Source organism: Dipodomys merriami, unplaced genomic scaffold (assembly GCF_024711535.1).
Source record: "Dipodomys merriami isolate MVZ:Mamm:240054 unplaced genomic scaffold, mDipMer1.0.p SCAF_4, whole genome shotgun sequence".
NCBI classification, from domain to species: Eukaryota; Metazoa; Chordata; class Mammalia; order Rodentia; family Heteromyidae; genus Dipodomys; species Dipodomys merriami.
This window is the reverse complement of record NW_027205603.1, coordinates 82,598,155-82,619,289: the sequence shown is the minus strand read 5'-3', so window position 1 is coordinate 82,619,289 and position 21,135 is coordinate 82,598,155. Positions and strand designations below refer to the sequence as shown.

At 44.0% G+C, this 21,135-nt stretch overlaps 1 protein-coding gene across 3 annotated transcripts in view; it reads right to left on the bottom strand.

Moving 5' to 3' along the window:
• Positions 1-8,572: 8,572 nt before the first annotated feature.
• The window catches only part of Nsmce2 (NSE2 (MMS21) homolog, SMC5-SMC6 complex SUMO ligase), a 206,795-nt gene continuing 194,232 nt past the window's right edge, over positions 8,573-21,135 (bottom strand). For 2 of the 3 annotated variants that reach the window (XM_069991390.1, XM_069991393.1), the window contains 3 exons: positions 16,087-16,184; positions 15,588-15,694; positions 8,573-8,865 (listed from right to left, as the gene is read on the bottom strand). In XM_069991390.1, coding sequence (XP_069847491.1) covers positions 8,679-8,865; positions 15,588-15,694; positions 16,087-16,184 — 392 coding nt within the window. In that variant the 3' untranslated portion in view covers positions 8,573-8,678. Of the gene's footprint in view, positions 8,921-15,587; positions 15,695-16,086; positions 16,185-21,135 lie in introns of all 3 variants that reach the window. The other variant, XM_069991391.1, reaches the window with a different exon arrangement.

The following is a 21,135-nucleotide window of genomic DNA, read 5'->3' as shown; positions in this document are numbered from 1 at the left end:
CTAGGAGGTGAGGCATGAAGAGCTCAACCTCCCTGTCCATAGTGAAGGGACTGAGGTGTAAAGAAGATGACCGCTTCAGGCCACCCTTAATAAGAAAGAGTGAAACTGGCACTTGAAATCTTCTGGAAAAAATGCTCAAGGATGCTTGACTTCCAGAACCCTCCCTCTGGCTGCCACCGCAAGCATCTTGGCAGAGCTGAGAGCTGAGCTAAAATCCTGTTGCCATCCCATCATGCATAGGGAGCAGCCCCGCCCAGTCCCCCTTGGTGACTTGATGCGCATCCTCGGTGGCAGCCTCTCGAGGTATGCCTGGTTTCCGTGTGCATTTGGGTGAATCATAAACCATCAGCCAGCTGTCGGCTCACGGTTAACTCCAGTACACTGTCAAGCTTGTTTTCTTTGGCTAGGTCATAGCTGGGTTTGAGACATACATTGCCTCAAAGGCAAACATAGACCCACGAGAAGATGGATGTGTAGATTGCAAGTATTCCAGGGTGTCAAGTGCTGGCTTCCCCTTCCAACGCGCCCACAACTGGCAGGGGGCCATCACCTGCTTCAGTGAGGCATATGGAGGCTGCGGTGGGTGGCAGGTATGTCTGGGTGATCTCAGGGAGCATGGTCCATGGCAGATGGCCCTGGAGCCTCAGGAAGTCATGTGTTTATCCTTCTCATGGATCCATAGATCAGTACAAGCCACTCTTGGGTCTGTTCTTTCTCAAGGGACATGTGTGTGTGTGTAGGGGGGGAGGGTACTGGGGCTTGAACTCAAGGCCACACATTCTTACTTGGCTTTTTCGCCCAATGCTAGTGCTTTACCACTTAGACCACTTTTTGCTGGTTGATTGGTTTTGTCTGCCCAAAATGGCTTTGAACCATAATCTGCAGATCTCAGAACCCTTAGGCGGCAAGGATTATAGATATGAACCATCTTCTCCCAGCTCAAATGTCCCTTCTCTTCATTTTTAAAATTTTATTTATTTTATTTTTTTATTGTGAAAATACCGTACAGAGGGGTTACAATTACATGAGCAAGGTAATGAGTATATTTCTTTCTTTCTTTTTTTTTTTTGAGGGGGGGAGGTTCTGGTCGTGGGGCCTGAACTCTGGGCCTAGGCGCTGTCCCTCAGCTCTTCAGCTCAAGGCTAGCACTCTACCACTTGAGCCACAGCGCCACTTCTGGCTTTTTTCTTTTTGCTTATGTGGTGCTGAGGGCCTCATGCATGCAAGGCAAGCGCTGTATCACTGAGCCACCTTCCCAGCCCCTAATGAGTATATTTTTTATCAAGCATTGTTGCCTCCTCCTTTCCATCCCTTCCCATCCTCTGCCCCCCCACCCCTACCCCCATGCCCACCCTCCTCCCCTTCATTTTCTGAAAACATCTTGTTATAAACCTCAGGCTGGCCTCCAATTCATTATATAGCCCTCGTGGGCCTCAAACTTGCAATCCCTTATTTTATTTTATTTTATTTTATTATTTTTATTTTAATTTTTGGGTCCGGTAATGGGGCCTGAACTCTGGGCTTGGGTGCTGTCCCTCAGCTCTTCAGCTCAAGGCTAGCGCTCTACCTCTTGAGCCACAGCGCCACTTCCGGCTTTTTTTTTCTTATGTGGTGCTGAGGAATCGAACCCAGGGCCTCGAGCATGCAAGGCAAATGCTCTACCACTGAGTCACCTTCCCAGCCCCTCAAACTTGCAATCCCTTTGACTTTACTCTTGAGTGCTGAGACTTCAGACATGTACCACTACCTGGTTCAAGGGACTTCTTGATTTTAGTGCTGGGCAGTGACTGGAGGAAGTTCTTAGAGACTTAGTGAATGAGGACGGTTTGGCCTCCACTGCACAAGCTCCAACCCCAGTAGCCTAACCAGGCTGGTGTTAGGTACTTTCTGAACTTTTAATATTGCATATTGATTTTTAATGTTCCTAAACGCATGTTGATGGTTTGTGTCATTTAGGAGAGGCTAAATTTTTAAAGTGAGTTGGGCTAGGTACCAGTGGCTCATGTTTATAATCTTAGCTACTGAAGAGGCTGAGGTCTGAGAATGAAGGCTCAAAGCCAGTCTGGGCAGATAAGTCTTTTCTCCAGTTAAGCAGCAAAAAACTGGAGCTGGAGAAATGGCTCAAGTGGTAGAGCATATAAGCCATGAGCAAAAAAGCAAAGAGAGAGCTAGAGGTTCTGAGTTCAAGCCCCAGTGCTAGTTGGTTAAGTCACCCAAAAAATGAAGCAAGAGAGACATGTGCTGGTAGCTCCTGCCTATAACCCTACCTATTCCCAAGGCTGACAGCTGAGGATTGTGGTTTAGAGCCAGCTGGGGGAGGAAAGACTCCTATTTTCAATTAACTACCAAAAAAGGTGGAAGTGGAGCTGTGGCTCAAAGAGGTAGAACACTAGCCTTCAGCACAGAAGCTCAGGGACAGTGCTCATGCCCTGAGTTCAAGCCCGAGGATCACGAACACATGCGCATGCATACACACATAAATTCAGCAAAAACGCAGGACAGAAGTACATGTGACAAATCTGATGGGAGAAAGGTTGGAGTCTGGGAAAATTGACTTTCTTTTCTTGAGACACCGGTACAAGTGTTACATTGTGAATGAAGTTTCACTGTCTGATGGATGGTTGGAAATCTCTTTTTGAGGCAGGTGCTTACTACAGAACCCAGGCTGACCTGGAACTCGTGATCTTCCCGCCTCATCCTCCTGAGCTAGGAACTGATTTGTGTCCTGTATTGCCTGTTTTCCAATGTCCAAAAGCCACTATGATTCTCACCTGGGGCTTGTTATTAAAAGCAGAAGGGCCAATACTGTAATAGCCAGATGGAAATGAGCTGCTATGTTCGATTTATTTTTAATTTCAGGACAGGGTCCAAATGTTACCTACAATCCCCTGGGGTTACACTGGCAGTTCCCTGTACCCCAGCCCGTGTGCCTTGGGTGTGAATGGTTAATCTCTTCTTCTGGGTGTTAATAACCTTGTAATTGATCCTTACATAACACTTATTCTTAATTGCTTTGTAGCATATTCCTGTTCCTTATTTTGTACAAAATCAGTGTTTTTCTCTCTGTGGGCAAAACAAAATCCTATTTTTTTTTTCAGCCCAATATTGCTATTTCATCATTCCCAGCCTACTTTTGCAGTTTCCTGGCCTAATCAGCGTCTCTGCCTTTCTTGGGCAGCCGGGTGACAATAATAAAGAGCCTCACCTCCCAGCCAGGCCTCGTGGAGCCTGACAGCCCAGCCTCCTCCCAACACTGCACTGCTTGTCCTGTTTACGTCACAGAGAATCCTTGAGATGCTTCTTTATATAATTGTGTGTGTGTGTATATATATATATATATATATATATATATATATATATATATATATATACATACATATATATTTAAACCAATTCTGTATTTGATCATTAAAAAAAATGTGTGATCGTGAGATGTTGGGTCATTCTGGCATCTTGGAATTGACAACAGAGGAGGCTTGCAGGGGCAGTTGGCAGGCTTGCAGCCGCGTCAGCCAAGAGCGCGACTGGTCAGGTTTTCAAGCCATACTGCTTAAAAAAATAAAAGTAGCTAATTAGAACTACTTATGACTATTAGTGATCACAAACAGGCAAAAGGACTTCAGGTAGGTGCTAAAGAAGCAGACACAGGTTAACAGTATATTTTCTTTATCAGCTACTATTTATTTAGTTAGTTGTGGGGCCTGAACTCTGGGCCTGGGCGCTGTCCCTCGGCTCCTCAGCTCAAGGCTAGTGCTCTACCACTTGAACCACATTACCGCTTCTGGCTTTTTCTGTTTATGTGGTGCTGAGGAACCGAACCCAGGGCCTCATGCATGCAAGGTGAGCACTGTACCACTGAGCCACCTTCCCAGCCCAAATCAGTTACTATTTAATCTTAGCCTCTCATTAACCCCTAGCTTTCCACTCCTGCCTGGCCGGCCCCCACCCCACTAATTGCTGTTTTTTTTTTAGATCCTGGATTTCCTGAGACTTGAATAGAATTCTTACTTTGCCATAATCTTTAAGATAAGGGTTGAGAAACTCTCCTGGGAAGAATGATAGGGATTTGGTTACCAGCTGACTTTGAGCCGAGGAGGACTCTTGTGGCTCTGTCCTTCAGTGACCGGAGGAAGTGTCTCCTCTTATACTATAAAAACAGCCCTCACTTGTTGGGTCATTTATACGCTATAAAACATACCTTTTCTCAGTGCTGGGTTTAATGGGATTGAGTTAAAGTTGTGTGACTGTCACCATAACATTTATTTAACAATCTCTTTCCCCTCCTTCCTCCCCTCCCCCTCCTTCCTCTTTCCCCACCCACGCTGAGCCACCTCTCATCTGTTTTATCCTTGTAGATGTATCTTTTCTGGACAGGTCATATCTTATGTGATCTTCTCAGGTGGCATAATATTCAACCACATTAGAGTATGCATGGATAAGCACTTCCTTCCCACTCACAGCAGAGTGGGCCTGGTGACCAGGGCCACGGGAGACCATGTTATGTGAGGAGTATGTTCCAGAGACCCAGTGTACATCATAGTGACTAAGGTTCATGCGTCCTGTCCTTGAAATCTGATAGGAGATGCCTGACATCTTAGGTTATCTCCTCACTACACAATGTGCAATGCACACACTGTTTTATATTACCAAGTAGTATTCCACTGCACAGATTCACCACATTGAGTTTGACATCGGGAAACCATGGTGTTATGATCATTTATACCCAAGTGTTTGCAGGAACATGTGTTGTTGAATACTTCCCTTATAATTTTAAAATTTGTGCTATATAGTTCCCTACTTATGGTATTCATATAACCTCATAGAATTTCATTTTTATTTCTTTTCCCCCCAATGCTGGGGATCGAATCCAGGGCCTCACCGAACAATACCTCCTGCTTGCAATTTAATTCTTAAAATATGTCTGCTTCAACTAGACAAGCCCTTTGGAGGCAGAATTTTTGTGCCATATGAAATTAACGAAAACGGCACATAGTAGGTCTTAAAATATTAACTGACTCTGGTTAAAGATTGAAAGTAAATGTTTGGTTCAAATACACACTAACATCTATGTTGGCTTACCTTCAAAACAGCCATATTCTTTCTATATAAAAATATAGCACAGAATCGTTGAGCTCTGAAACCCTTAAGGATATGTCCAAATCTTTTAGTTTCCGAGGGCTGGAGCATTGGAGTGACTTAACAAGGTCAGTCCTGAGACTTAGCTCCCCTCTTGGAAGAAGCCATTCTATAAAGAGAGGTGAGAGCGGTAGTGTTGGGAAGAACAGAGTTCTGGAAAGATGGGAAGAGGGGCCGGTCTGTGGCTGACTCCTGAACTCCATTTATTCTGCAGGAAAGGAAGGTTTTTCCGGCCAGGATGTGGAATTACCCAATTGGTACTGCAGATTAATAGGGGGGTGAGATTAGATTAGGAGGCCAGCTGGGTCTGGATGGGTGGACAGAGAAGTAGGGAAGGGAGAATCTGCAGGCGCACAGGCTAAGTATGCAGAGGCCCAATGCCTGCAAGCTTGCTGCTCTGTTCCAACGTGGGCTGGAGCATGCACAAGCATGTGACCTGGGGCAAATGGAGCTGGCAGAGCCTTGGATTTCTCGTCTGTAAAATGGAGCACTAACTACTTTTGAAGCCATAGGGAAGATGGGCTTAGGTGATACATCAAGTTGGCAGTGCCTGCCTGGTCTCCCTAAGTCCTGCGATCTCTCTCATCTTGTTGAGGAGCATAAGGCTGGAGCTGCCTTTGCCATTTGAGTGTTGCAGCTGGATCTTCCCTGTGTGAAGTCCTCTGGAAGGGGAGAGAAATTACCCGACCTTTTGGCATTCCTGGTAATGTTGAAAACTTACCAGGTCAGGTTTCTTTATTGAGCTACTATCAGTTCTTTTAAAATGCCACACCTACATGTGTGTGTGTGTGTGAGTGCGCGCGCTGGTACTGGGGCTTGAACTCAGGGCATTGTCCCTTAGCTTTTTCTCAAGGCTGGTGCTCTACCACTTGAATCACAGTTCTATTTCCTGTTTTTTGGTGGTTTATTGGTGATGAGGATCTAATGAACTTTCCTGTCTGAGCTGGCTTTGAACCAGGATTCTCAGATCTCAGCCTCCTGAGTCACTAGATTGTAAGTGTGAGCCATTGGTGTCTGACTTATATTATATAGTTTTTAAATGTCACTCCCAGGGCTTTGGGGTCTTGGCAAGTAGAACTGGAGCTGCCCTATGAAAAAGGAAAAAGGAACTTCGGCTTCTCTTTTAAGCTGTCTTATATGTTGGATTTTTAATTGAGAGTAATTGGCTTTTGCTTTTTCTTTTTTTTAAAAGATGGTTCTCATCACATAGTTCGGACTGATCTCAAACTAAACAAAAACCATCCTCTTTCCTCAGCTTTCTGAGTGCTGGGAATACAAATGTGTGCTCTCATGCCTAGCAAAATATGAATTCATCTACTTAAATTTTTTTTCAAACTCCTGTAACAGAAACTGATGTCAGATTGATGACAAGCAAGTAAAAAAGTCTTAAAAGATTAAAAAAAAACTTTCTATAAAAGGTCAAATTCCTTAAGTAGCTAGACAAATTTATCAAAGAGAGTTTTTAAAAATTAAAGAAGGAATAAAAAACCTCGTAGGTTACAATACCATATGTTTCTCTTGGTGGAATGGTATTTTTCATATTTCTAACAGATAATAAATGTTATATATAGCAACATTCTAGGTACTCTTTAGGAAGAATTGGGGAAATGCAATATGCTTCTTGGGCAAGCATTCTGAAGCTTGTCCCTATCTGTTTAGGAAACAGTATTGCACAAAAGAACCACATTCCATGAAAAGTATGTTTGTTCTGGCTTAAACATAATCATTTCCTCAGGAAAGCTGATTCAGATAAAGCATATTAGGAAATTCAGTCACTCTGTAGGCAACTGAATGTCAAACTACTTTCTGGATTCCAGGAAAATGTTTTCAAGATTACTTCTACCATTTTAGACTCTGCTCTTAAACTCAAATATGTCAGTGTTTCATGGCCTTTACTGATTAGTAGATGCCATGACTATTTCCTGCATTTTAATTAGACTTATTTCTATATATACTTATTTATAAAACCGTGTATGCAACAGTACTGGGGCTTGAACTCAGAATCTGACTCTTGTTTGACTTACTTGCTTGGCTGGCACTCTACCACTTGAGCCATACCTTCAGTGTGGAATTTTGCTGGTTAATTACAGATGGACTTGAAGACTTCTCCAGGGCTGGCTTCAAATCTCAATCTTCCAGGTCTCAGCCTCCCCAAGAGGCTAGGATTACAGGTGTGAGCCACTGGTATCTGTCTAACCTTTAGTTCTTAGCCATGGGCATTGACTACATTTTTAGATTCTCCAAATCAGAAGGAGGAAAGCCTAGGATTAAGCATGAAGACCCTGGACCAGGCCATTCAAGGCCCTCCCAGCTCATCCATTTCTCTAGGACTTTCCCCAGGTGACTTTGTATCTCTACCTCTCTTTCCTTAGCTATAAAATGGAAGCAATAACTGTACACTCTCACTAGGCAGAAAAGACTGTAGGAGTTAATATATGCATAAAGAATTAGAACTTGGTATATTGTAAGTACTCAGTAAGTGTTAGTTATTAAAATAACAGGTTAGTACTCTCACTGTTTTTTGTTATTCTTTATTTTTATCTTGTGAGGCTTGAACTCAGGGCCTGAGTGCTATCCCTGAGCTCTTTTGCTCAAGGTTACCACTCTACCAATTTGAGTCTCAGCTCTGCTTCTGGTTTTCTCGGGGTTAACTGGAGATAAAAGTCTCACGAATTTTCCTGCCCAGGCTGGCTCTGAACCATGATCCTCAGATCTCAGCCTTCTGAGTAGCTAGGATTACAGGCGTGAGCCACCAGCACCCAGATACTTCTTGTTTTTGAGACAAGGTCTTACTGTATAGCCAAGGCTGCTCAAACTTGCTAGGCAGGTCAGGCTAGCCTTAAACCCTCCAACCTCCTGTCTAGCTTCCCAAGTGCTATGATGCCAGGAGTGTACCCGGCTGGCTGTACGGGACATTTGCTTGTTTTGGTTCTAGTCCACATGTCTCAGGGCAATGGCTAGGACTGCATCTCAACAGCTCTGCTTTGTAGCTGCTGAGGCGCCTGCAGACATCCAGCAGGGAGGGCCGAATGGAGCAGGATGTAGTTGCTTCGGATGATACTCTCAGTCCTGAAATCAGTGCGAGTGCTACAATCCGGCTTCCATTATGGCCATCATTTATTGTTGCCCTGAGAAATATGTTTCTGGAACATTCTATACCATTCACAAAAACATGACAAATGAAAGCATCTAAATATTTACAAGTCTCAATTATCAGAGACTAAACTTATTTTACTTCAAAACTGAATGCTGTCATTTACTGTTCTTATAGAAAATGCTTTGTAGTTGGGGTGTGTCTCTCATATCATTCCAAACATCACCTGAAAGACATTCTTCAGTTAAAACAGCAGTAAGTTCAAGAAACAGGACACTCTTTGCCTTTTGGAACCATTAACTTATGCATCGTGGGATACACAGACAGGACACACTATAGGTAATCAACGTTTTATTTAAAATTATCGAACATTTAAAAAACCGTGTAATGTGCTTGCATTTGTATTGTGTCACCTAAAAAAAGTGCTTTCAATCACACTTCACAACCATCAAGTTTCACCCAAACGAAGTATGCTGTGCAGCTGGGCCTTCAGGGCCTGGCACACATCCCTCTCACAGATGGCTAGGGTCAGAGGTAGGCTGCTGGCTGCCCTGGGGGCTGCTGGCTTTTCTCTACACGGGCTGACGACATCTTTTCTTATTATGACCTTCAATTGCTCTTCGCAGTGCTTCATCCTGGATGAGATCGGACATTCTTATGTCAGTGTGGCTACAGCCGATTTTGGGGCAACTGTGAGGAAGAAGAAAACCACACCAGCCTGCTTAGTCACAGTAAGCCTTGAAACAAAGTGCTTGAGGAGGTACTAGAAACAGAGTGACATCCCGCTCACTTATTTATTCACCGCGTATCTACTCACGTGGCCTTGTCCAGGGGCTGGGGATTCAAGCAATGCTCAAGCATTACTTACTTTCTGGGCTTCTTTTAAAAAATGGGAAAGACAAGCAGTCACTAAGTAGTCCCTTAAAACGGCTCTAAGTTTGGTTGCCTAAAGCGCTGCAATAGGACAAAGCAAGGTCAAGGGCGGGGAGAGAGCCGGGAAGCGGGCATCTGCTCTCCAGCAGAGGTGAGAAGCGAGGTGGGGACAGGCCTGCGAGTGAGCCGGGCTGAGGCAGCAAAAGGGGCCCAGGCTGAGGAGGCCCAAAGGGATGCAATGCATGTAGCTGAGGAGATCAGGAGAGAGGGTGAGTACTTGGGGTGAGGCGGGCTCTGGGTTTTATTTTAAACATATGACGGAGACACTGGAGCCTGCTGAGATAGGCAAAGGATGTGGCTTGGTTTACATCTGGACAAGTTTACTCTGGCTGCTTAACTAAGAACACAGGGGTGAGCTCCGTGTGTGTGTGTGTGTGTGTGTGTGTGTGTGTGTGTGTGTGTGTGTCTTGCCTGCCTGGGTGGCAGCAGTGCCCATTCACGTGAGGATGAAGCACATGTCGGGAGTGAGGAGAGGAGAGACTTCATTGTGCTGGCGAGGGGTAGGAACACAGGCTGGTGGTGGGATCAGGAACGCTGCCTGACCCAGGGCCCTCTGCATGGCCATCAGGCCTCCCAGTAGACTCAGTGAGAGGGCCCGCTGGGGACTTGCCTGAGGGCTTGTGGCTGAAGAAATCAAGAGTGTGACTCATTTAGAAAGGGGGAGATTCCAGCCAGATGGTTAGATGCAGCCTTCTCTGAAGGCAGTGGGTTGGATGAAGTTACATGACTTATCACCATGAACTAGATTTGGGTAAAGTTGAGCAAAGTCCTCCCAGTTTTTTGGAGTCAAGCTGATCCTAAGTCTGGATTCACCTACCCGTTAGCCGAGACCATTGGTGACTCATGTTATCTATCTGCGCCTCTGTTCCTTGGATGTGAAAGGGAACATCTCTATCTCACAGGATGACAGACAACAAGCACCTACAATGCTCATTCTCTCCACCGTCTCCTTGACCATCATTTGTTCCTTGTTCATCATTCTAAATGTCCTGGTATAGATGTATCTTGCAGATATCCAATATACATGTATCCATGCACACATTCACTGATCCTCCAGCGTGACTGGCCCTGTGCTAGATCTAAATGTGGCTTCAGACAACGTTCCCTGCAACATTGAGCTGCGTTCTGCGTTCTGAGGCAGCTTCTGAAAAGCACAGGAATAGCTACATACAACAAATGCCAGAGAAGGAAGTTGCTCCTGGGAACTCTAATTGGCCGAGTCCTAGGAACCTCCAACCGTGAAACATGACACAGAAAGCTGTTCTTGGCTTTGATCTCTGGATCAAAGAGTCTTTATATTAGATGGACACTTGTCAATGTAATGAATGATGTTCTAGTTCACAATAATTCATTCTGAAATGCCAAATTGTGCCCTGTAAGTTAGGCACATGTGTTAGGTGATAATAGGAAAGAGGCCTAGATAGACATTATTTGAATGATTTGGCTGGGCATCAGGGTAAATCTTGATGGAAGTTTTATACTAGTTAAAAAAAAAATCTGTATTTTCTGCCCTAGCCTGTCTCTCTGTACTCTGAAGTCTTGAGGTGAATCATTTCTCTAAGTATCAAAGTAAGCAGCTGAGATTATGGAGAATACACAGGTACTTTCAAGACATTAGAAAAAGGAACCTTCACCCTTTGGATTTCGTGACTGGAAATGCAGCTCCAAGCAGGCTGTTGGAGGAGTGTGCCACTCCACCAACCCCCCAACCTCCCCTGCTGTCTGCCAGCTCCTCTCCCGACTCCACCTCCAGCAGCCAGACAGTGAATAAGCCATGGACAGGGAAGTGGGGAGCGAGCGGGGAGGACTTCCTGATGACATCAGTGGCTTTAGTCAGTAATCGAGGGTGTTCTGAGAATGGCTGATGGAATAGCTGAGCAGTAGCCCACCTTCATGTGGATGGGATGGAGCCCTGGGAGATCTGTGCTGGACAAAGAGGTCTGAGCGCACACAGGGGACAGACAGACTGCGGAGAGTGGCATGAATCAAACAGTCCTCCCCAGGGAGCTGGATGGCCCCATGAGTGAAAAAGACCTAGGCTCACAGCCCCTGGCTGCTGACTTTCTGTGCAAGTGACAAGGAGTACATTCTAGGCTCGACTGCATACCAGATGCCACCCTGGGCCACGGCTGCTGCTCCCCCTTGACAAAGTGATACTCCACAAGGTGCCAACAACACTGTACCTAGCATGAATGAGGTTCTGGGAAGACTTCCTGGAAGGGAGGCAGGCGCAGGAGCTAGGGTGGGGCCTTGTTCTCACCCCTCCCTGTATAAAGGATAAGGAAGGGCATGTGACTGAATCCAGGCGCTCTGCCCTGTAGAAACAACACTGCATCAGCATTAGGCCTAATCCCCACGACATCCCGGTGAGCCAGTCCGCTGTGGCAACACCCAGACCTCAGCTCTGGCAGCATCGGTGGGTAGGACTCAGACCCACGGGTCTCCAAGGAGAGGCTGGTCCTGAGCCAGGAGTCTGGTCCAGGTCACCGCCAGGGCAATGCATTCCACAGTGACATGGAGCAAGCACGAGTGTCAGCAGAACAATCGATGCCAGGCCTTGGGAGTCCCCTGGAGCGAGGGTAGCCTCCCTCTCTGTCTCATCTCAAGACTATGATTCTGAGTCTTGTAAGCTCTTGGGTCTGGAACCCGAGAATTCCAAGGTTCACCCCTGAGTTCTATGGAGTAACTTCCTACATCCTCCAAGACCACTGTCACGTGTGGCTAGGCAGTAGCAACTCTCAATGTCAGCCTTCATGACCCTATGTGTTTTGTATTCCTCCACGGCCCAGCAATGTGCTGCTTCAGACCCAGGAAGGAATTCTTCCATCACTTCCACTTTACAGGTGAAGAAACAGGTTGGGACGCTCCATGGCGTGTGGTTAAGTGCATTCTGCCGTGGAGCCACACATTGCTGTTTGGCTTAGTTTTGCCTTATATGCTCTGAAATATGACTGTTAAAACACAGTTCCTGTTCACCAACAAAAAAGCAAAACAAATGACTGTGGTAAAATTGGGAATATCTCATGAATATGAAATCACCAGGCAGCTTTATTTATAAGATAATAAATAGTCTTATGATTAAGAGATCTATTTTAGGGAATTATTCTCACTACCACAGTTAGGTATGGGCAAAGTCTCAGCAAGATTGTTCAGCTCAAGCCAGTGAAGAGGCACTTCTCTGGGCTAAAGCATGTTCGAGAACGTTTACCCAGTGCCCAGTAACACAATGTAACTGTGACTCTACTCTAACAACATATAATTGGGACAGTCTAGAAGGAAGACAGGAGCTTTCTGGAAATGCATGTGTCACAGACATTTTCAAACAAAGAGAAGCCAACCCTGCTTATCACGGGTGCATAGATCATGGAAATGACACCACCCGTGCTGAATCAGAAACCTTTGGAGCAAATTGTGAACAAGATATGAATTCTAATCTGCTACCCCTGCCATCTGTGCTTGGGCCCATGGCCCTGCCAGCCTCCCCTGCCCTGTTCCCATGAGCACTCACTGGTGCCTCCTGTCTCCTGGCTGTGGTTCAGACTGCCTTGCTCGGTCTCCTCCAGCTGACACTGACATGGTGAACACAAGGCCGTTTTGGGGCTGACCTCAGGCTCTGAGTCAGGTGACAGGGAAGCAGAACACATCTTGGGCCAGACCTAAGTCTTGTCCTGCTGGCTCTCCATTGGTGAGTGCACCTCTCTAGAGGTGTGGCTCTTATTGCAATAAGCTGGCCTGACTCAGAGCTCTAACACCCACAACCTCACAAGCAACATCGCCTGACAGCTCAGAATCTCCTACACTGTCTGGCACAGTTAATGGTTGTATTGCTGAGACCTCAGAATTAGCATGAGCTGCAAATCCTTTCTAAACTCATTCCTCTCACCAGTGCACCTTCATAAGTGCTCATTCTCTAGATCATAATCTACAGTAACACTTTCTAATCAAACTTTTCACCTTGGTCACTTTCATTGCTTTGGAGTAACTTCCTAAATTCTAATATGGCTCACTTAGCCCCCCACCTCGATTAGCTCTTCCAGGTCTATAGTATAATACTGGGAAGGATGATGAATGGTGGTAGGGTCACACTTGAAGACGATGAGGATGGCATAATGGTTCCTGAATCTTACCCCGTGCCAGGTACTTCACCTATTTTACATGTACCATATCCAAATTTCACATATACCTCTGAGGCAGTTACAGCAACCACCATTACCACCACCACTGTACAGGTGAGGAAACTAATAAAAGTTCGATGTTCAATGCCCTCCACACCACTTCCCTGTCCTTCCTGTCTCCAGTGTCTCTTCATTATCCCTCCTACCCAGAAATCAGAGCTGTACCTGCTACCTACCAAGTGGCTTGATAGGGAGATGCCCTGGGCTAGGAGACTCCCTCACTACCTTCTGCAATCTATTCATTTTTGAAATGAAAACACTAGGTACTCTGAAAACCTCTACATTTCTTCCACTTACACTCTGTAGCTATTACTAGTCTGAGAATTTGCAAAGTGTCAGACACTCAAGTTATAGAGAAGTATGACAGAAAAAATGACAAGGGTTACTCAAGTTTTCTAAATGACAAGTGTTCTTCAAGTGCCTGGAAATAGCATGTACAATTCAAAAAAGGCGAAGGGCATTAGAAAGTCAAAGAGTGTAGTTGAGCAGAGCTATCTAAATGTGATGGGAGACTCAGCTCTCTCTGGGGCCTGGAGGAGGGCCTCTGCCCTTCCCAACTCCTCCTCTAGGAGAATATCGCACACTTTATGAAGAAAGCGCTGCCAAAACCAATCACTTAGAAACAGTTCTTAGTAACGATATGGGCATTTCTGGCTTGTCAGAGAAGGGCAAAGGAAAAAAATGAGTGGAAGGGAAAGGCTGGAGAAAAATATGCTCACAGGGGAGAATGATAGATTCACTAGAGAAATATGGCATTTCAACTACATAGTGGAAATGCAAAACATAAAAATGTACTCATAGTCTATGCTTGCCAACCATTAGACTGCAGATCCATTATTCTTCTAGAATACATACCATGTATTACTTGACTGAAGGACCATCCAGATAGCTGCAGCAGTCTCCAAAGCCCTATCTCTATGCCCACACCTACCGGAGGCGGGGTGGGGAATTCCAACTTTAGGTCAGGACCAGCAAATTTCTGGGTGAAGCAGCAGCAAACTACACATCAAAAGGACTGTTATCTATCAGAGGCCCAAGAGAGCGGGTCACACCTGCCATTCCATTCCTGAGACAAGTCTGGGATAAGAGCTCAGAAGGTGCCAAAGCCAGCAAAAGTCAGAATGGCGGTAATCAGAGGCAGTCATGGGCCTCTGGTTGTGGGGGAAGGGAAGGGAAGGGAAGGGGAGGGGAGGGGAGGGGAGGGAAGGGAAGGGAAGGGAAGGGAAGATGCCAGGAAACCTCCAGTTCAAAAAATATTCTCATTGCTCAGTATCCATCATATTACTTAAACCTTTGGGAAGTTATTGAAATAATTTAAAAATATGAGAACTGAGCCATGCCCTAGTAATCCTGTAATCCTAGCTACTCAGGGCTGAGATGTAAGGATCAGAGTTCAAAGTCAGCTGGAGCAGAAAAGTCCAGGAGATTCTTATCTCTAATTAACCACCAAAAGTGCTGGAAGTGGAGGTGTGGTTCAAGTCTTGAGTACCAGCCTAGACCAGCTAGGGGCAGTGCCCATGCCTAGAGCTTCAAGCCCCAAGACTGGTAACAAAAACAAAACAAACAAAAAACAACTTTCTTTGACAATTAAATCTTAACTACCAAGACCGTAGGGTAAAAGCTCTTAGGAACATTTATCATACTTTGAAAAACAAATTACTGGTCTTGCAGGAAGGAAGCAAAATCAAAACAAAACTATCCAGAACAGATCTTTTGGTAAGCCTATCTGAAGAGGAGAAAAACGTCTTTATATCACAGTTCCTATTATATTCCTCAGACTATTCTTTTTTTTCCCTTCTTTTTAATTTTTTATTTTTAATAAGTTTTTTAATTGTGAAAATACTGTACAGAGGGTTACAATGACTTGAGCAAGGTATATTTCTTACTGTTGCCTCCTCCTTTGTTTTTCCCCTACCATCCCTGCCCTCCCATCTCCACAACTATACTCCCCCGCCCCTCAGACCATTCTTTTAATAGCACAAATTTATAAAAATCCTGTTACCTAAGGACTAAAATTCACCGCCCCCCCTTTTTTCTTTCCTGTTTGAAAGGTGGGCCAGAGTGCCTTTTACCTCTTCCTGAAAACATGGCTCCCCTCCCCCACTCCTCCTCACTGCTGTTTGTCCAGAAAGCCCGCTTCCTCCTTCACAGGGCTGGAGCAGGGGCCTGAGCAGCGTCGCCCCCAGCTGCACACAGCACTGACAGAGGCCAGCCAGGAGCCTCCACTGTCTCCCATTCCCCCACCTTACCAGGCCTTCTTCTTCCGCTTGTGCTTGGATTCAATCATGCGAACAATGGCTTCCTCTTCATAGGTGTGGCCACACACTTTATTTTTCACTGGTTTCTTCATTTCCAACTGTAATCAAGACATTAAACTTTCAGGAATGATAACTATCAACTTCCAGTGGTGTTACGCCCCCCCACCCCAATCCAGTGCCAAGCTATGTTTAACTTCCTATTCCCACGACTTTACACTAGAGGCAGGAGATAAGGAAATGCAAGGCTACAGCGGTGCTTAATGTTACTTGGCCTGTGTGCTTGGACTTTATTATTCTCAGATCCTTAAGGATATGACTGAGTGAAAGCTCTTTCCATCCCCAAGCCTCCCACCTTCCCTTTCCAACCCTCATCCATGTTCTCACTCTCCCTGGAGCCAAAGGTTAAAATCAAATCAAAAAGCAAGCAGGAAGCTTTTTGCCGGGTGAGATAGTCTCGTTTTCTTTCAGGGGATCATGGAGAAAGTAGTACCTGGGTAATGGGGCAGATGAAGTTAATCTGGCTCTGGGTCACAATCATATCTTCATCAACTCCTGGTCCCTCTGTCTCTCGGTCTGCTTGTTGACCATCTAGGGGAGAAGGGGAGAGGGTGAGCTCCATGGTCCAGCGCCAAAGACAGGAAGGAAACGGACAGTTTTTGGGGTCTGCCTATTTGGTGTTAGCCCCAGTGCTAGACATTTGGTTGTTTTTTAAGAGAACCCTGTATGATATCTAATTCTGCTGAGTTTAGATAAGGAACTGAAGTTCAGGACATTACCATGCCCACCTCGAGGCCCTGGACTAGGAAGGCACCCTGGTTTCAAGTCTCTATTGCTCAGATGCAAAGAGAAGGGGACGAAGAATGTGGCTCTTGGTTCAAGGAAACAATCAGTAGATGGTATTTACTATTGGAGAGTGTACAGGTTCTCAAACTTTTGGGATGCAGGTTTGTATTTTTAGATAGAAAAAGGACCTCAATGAGCTTTTTTTCAGACAGGGTTTCAATAGGTAGCTCAGGCTGACTCTCAATCAATCAATCAATCAATCAATCAAATTCACTATGTAGTCCAGGCTGTCCTGAATTTGAAATCATCCCATGGGATTGTAAGAGTGTACTGCCACACCCAGTTTCAAACATTTCTTTAATGTGGGTAATACTTATCAATATTTATCAATTGGACATTATGACTGATGAATTTTTAAATGTATTTATTCTTCATTTATTAAAATCAGCAGGAACAACACAGTAACATAAATAATGAAAAGTTAAAAATCTGTTTTTCCACTAAAATGGGGAGAAGCATGGCACTATTTTCTGTTTTTTTTTTTTTATTTTTTTTAATAAATAGCATTCAAGTTTGACTTAGTAGAAGGCAGCTGGATTTTACTATCTGTGCTTGTGACTCATCTGTCATAATACCACAAGCCAGGGGGACTCTGGAGACATTTGCTCATTTCAAGAATGAGTGAAAAGGCAAATGATGTCATACCACTACTCTGAAAACAGTAACTCTGACCTGAAGGACACCCTGAGGGGCTCTTAAAAAACCTAGATGTCCCTGGCCCACATTCTGAGGAAGTGTAGCCCCGAGTGGTAGCGATGGCTTTAAAACTGCACTGCCTGCTCCTGAAATCCTTCCCTTTTCCATTTCATCACACTGGTCCCTTCCCCAGGGAACAATAGATGACAGATGACTTTGTTTCTGGAGAAGCAACACAGGTTGAGCATACCTAATGTGAAAAACACACCATATGACATCACAAGTGGAAAATTTCACTGTGAAACTGTCTCATATCTTCAGGCTATGTGTAGAAAGGGTACATAGAACCTAAAGTAATTATCCGCTTGAACATGGGTCCTAGCTTCAAGACATCTCATTGTGTCCGGGCAAACACTTCTGTTCCCAAGCATTCTGGATATGAGATATTCAACTCTTATCTGTCACTTGTTGGCGGTGCATTCTTTCCTCCTCCTCCTTTCCCTCTTCTATTCCTTCTTTCATTTTGGAAGAACAATATAGATTTAAAATGAAGTTGGGTTGGACAGCTGAGAGAAACTCAAAGAGATAACTGAACCAAGTAAGCTTAGACCTTTCCAAGAAGGTGGGCAGTGCCCCCTGCCACTTTGGGGCCACTCTTGTCTTCCTAATCTGTTGCAGTTGCTGCCACTGGTTCATGGGTGTGTGTTCATGGAGGGGTTACTTTCTATAATGCTGTACCCGGATTCTAAGAACCTGGTGAAAGATTAGCAGTTCTTAACAACTGTTTCACTGTGTATGGAAACTGTTTATATTTCATTAAGCCATTAAATGCCTATCTTTTCTACAGTAAAAGCATTTTTCAAATAAAAAATTGTTTTCCTAGTAACATGCGATAGGGAAATCCTTCCCCTGAGTCTGGGTCTCGGACTTTTACAATCTTTCAGCTCCATAGAGCTGAATTTGTGCCTCCAGCTAGACCAGATGGAGTCTCTTCCTGGAAAGGTACTCCGGGGGGCAGGGCAGGGCCATGCAGCTCTTGTTCAGTTATCCAGTGAACTAGGGGCTGGAAGCCAGGGATCCTGCTTCCAGTTAGTTACTCTGGATTTTGTAGTGACTGCCCTTCTTTAGTTGACTAATGCTGTCCATATGCCAGCATGCTGACCCCAAGGCAGCCCCCATTCCTTGAGAAAGGTGAGAAGGAAGACCCTAGGGCTCACTGCCTTATGGTGCAATGCCTGAGGCCTTCCACCTTTTCAGTCTATGAAAACAGCCAAGACCTTGGAAACCATGTTTAGAATAAGCATCTCTAATCCAAAGGTTTGAAACCTGAAACTTTTTGAGTGGCCACATGAATTGCCATGAAAGTTTCAGATTTTGGATTGGTATTTCAGATAGCCAGATAAGGGATTCTTAACTATTAAAGCTTACTCAAATATTCCAAGATCTGAAATGTGAAACACTTCTAGTCCCAAGTATTTCAGATAAGGAATATTCAATCCTTTATTCAAAACAAGACGATTAGGGGCTGGGAAGGTGGCTCAGTGGTAGAGTGCTTGCCTTGCATGCTTGAGGCCCTGGGTTCGATTCCTCAGCACCCATAAGCAAAAAAAAAAAAAAAAAAAAAAAGCCAGAAGTGGCGCTGTGGCTCAAGTAGTAGAGCGCTAGCCTTGAGCTGAAGATCTGAGGGGCAGTGCCCAGGCTCAGAGTTCAGGCCCACGACCGGACCCAAAATAAAAACAAAACAAAAAACAAAACAAGACGATTATTAATTGAAATGAATAAATGTCAGAGATCTACAGAATGTAATACTTAGATTAATTTCCTTAATTGTTGATTTGGTAATTAAAATATTTCCTTTGAAGTTAGAATGAACTTGTGACTTTAAATGAGCATCATTATTCCACAATACTGTGAAATTCAGGAAATTATATAATCACTTAATCACAATTAAAAAAAAAAAGAACTTCGGGGAAGGTAGGGAGGGAAGGGATCGTAGGGGGAAAACAATGGAGGGGGTAACAATGCTCAATAGGAAGTGTACTCATTACCTTACTCATCTAACTGTAACCCTCTGTATAGTATCTTTACAATTAAAAAAAAAGGCATTAATGCTATAAAAGAGATTAATCAAATCAAGCAGTTAATATGAAAAAATACTAAAATATTTCCTTTGATATCAATATACTAGCTGGATTTATCTCTTGATGAAACTTCCTAAGTATGAAGCTGGGTGCTAGTGGTATAATCCTAGATATTCAGGAGGCTGAGATCTGAGGATCGAGATTCAAACCCAGCTCCAAGCAGGAAAGTCCATGACATTCTTATCTCCAGTTAATTACCAAGAGCTGAAAATGAACTTGTGGTTCAAAGTGGTAGAGCACTAGTTTTGAGCATAAAAGTTCAAGGATATGGTTCAGGCCCTGACTTCAAGCTCCAGAACCAGCAAAAAATAAAATAAAAATCCCAAGTATGCTAATTTCAGATAAACTAATAGCCAATTCTAAATTAAAGCAGATACTCGTGGTCAGCCTATTTCCAAAGGAAAGTTGTAGAAATACTTTCAAAAATGTTTTCAGCAGTAAAATTGTATTTAACATAGAAGGTGACATATTTTAGCCTGTTTGCGGTGATGTGGGCTGGGTGTCTGTGAATAGTGCTCACATCTATGAAGGAGTTTCATGTTTCTCAGGACTTGTGGTTGGTGTTTACAGTATAAGAGTCAGAGACCTAAAAGAGTTCTTCGATAGGTGAGGCAAAAAGCTAAGAGCAGGCCGGGAGCCATGCTGTCTTTAGGATTCCCTTTTCAAAGCCCCCTCCTGTGGGCAGCTACCTCCTGTTTCTGATTGTGTATTTGGTAGTCAAAATAAAAAGCAGCTCTTTGTCAATTTCTGAAGTGGTTTATTCTGAACTGATGGCAGATTTCTGACTATAAATATTACACTGTGGAATTCATCAGAAAATATGTCAGATGCATAATAGAGTTCAGCATATATGAAAGACTGTGGGGTTGTTGGTTATTTTCTATTTTTAAATTTCAAAAGGTAGAGGAAGCAAGAAAGCAAAATGCAAATGTACTGCCAACCACTAGGGAAGGCTGAGTGAGGAACTTGAAACTGCAGAGCTCATGAGAGAAGAAGGTATATAAGTGAGACAGGGGAGAATACCAACAATGAGTAATAGCCCACAGACCCAGCATCTAAAAAGAGAAAGAGTTCAATAGCTACGCTTCTCTACGCATAGAACATTGCCTCAGCTCAAGTCTGTATTTATAGAAAGTGATATTTATGTTGGGATTCTACAGTGTGCTAACAAAAGGTCACATCTGGCAATAAATATCATGTACAGGGATTTATTTGACTTAAAACCAAAACTTTGTGATAAGCTTGGTAAAAAGGAATGCTGGAGAGAGGAATTGCAGGTTATCTCGAGTCACTAAAGTTTCAAGACTGAGGCTATCTCTTCTAGGTTTTTCATTTATACCTGAGAAAACAGAGATCCAAAGAAACTAAGCTTTTTTCAAAGTCAGGCCAAGTGTTAATACATTGTTCTGTGTCTTGGACTAAAATCAATGTGGTTCTGGGAGTCTCTCTCTCCACCAAATTGTTATCTCAATGTTAATAATAACTATTTTACTGAAGGTTATACAGCAGCTCCTGTGCTAAGCACTTAATATGTATTATTTCATTCAGCTTCACAGAACCCTCAAGAACAACTATGTTGTTACTCCCATTGTACAGATAAGAAAACTTAAGACCTGTAATATTTCTAAGGCAAATATAAAAACTAGCTTTATAATAAAAAACTAGATTAAATTACTTTAATCTTTATTAAACCAATCACAAGAATTTTCTGCTAAGTAGATAAATAAGTAAACTCGTCATCTCCCCACCTACTAGAATTATTATACTGAGCCAGTTGAAGATTGAAAATGTATTTTTAAAAATCAGGTCAAGCCATGTGCTGGTGGCTCATGTCTGTAATCCTAGCTACTTAGGAGGCTAGGATTGGTGGTTTGAAGCCAGCCTAGGCAAAGAAGTTTGTGAGACTCTTACTTCCAGTT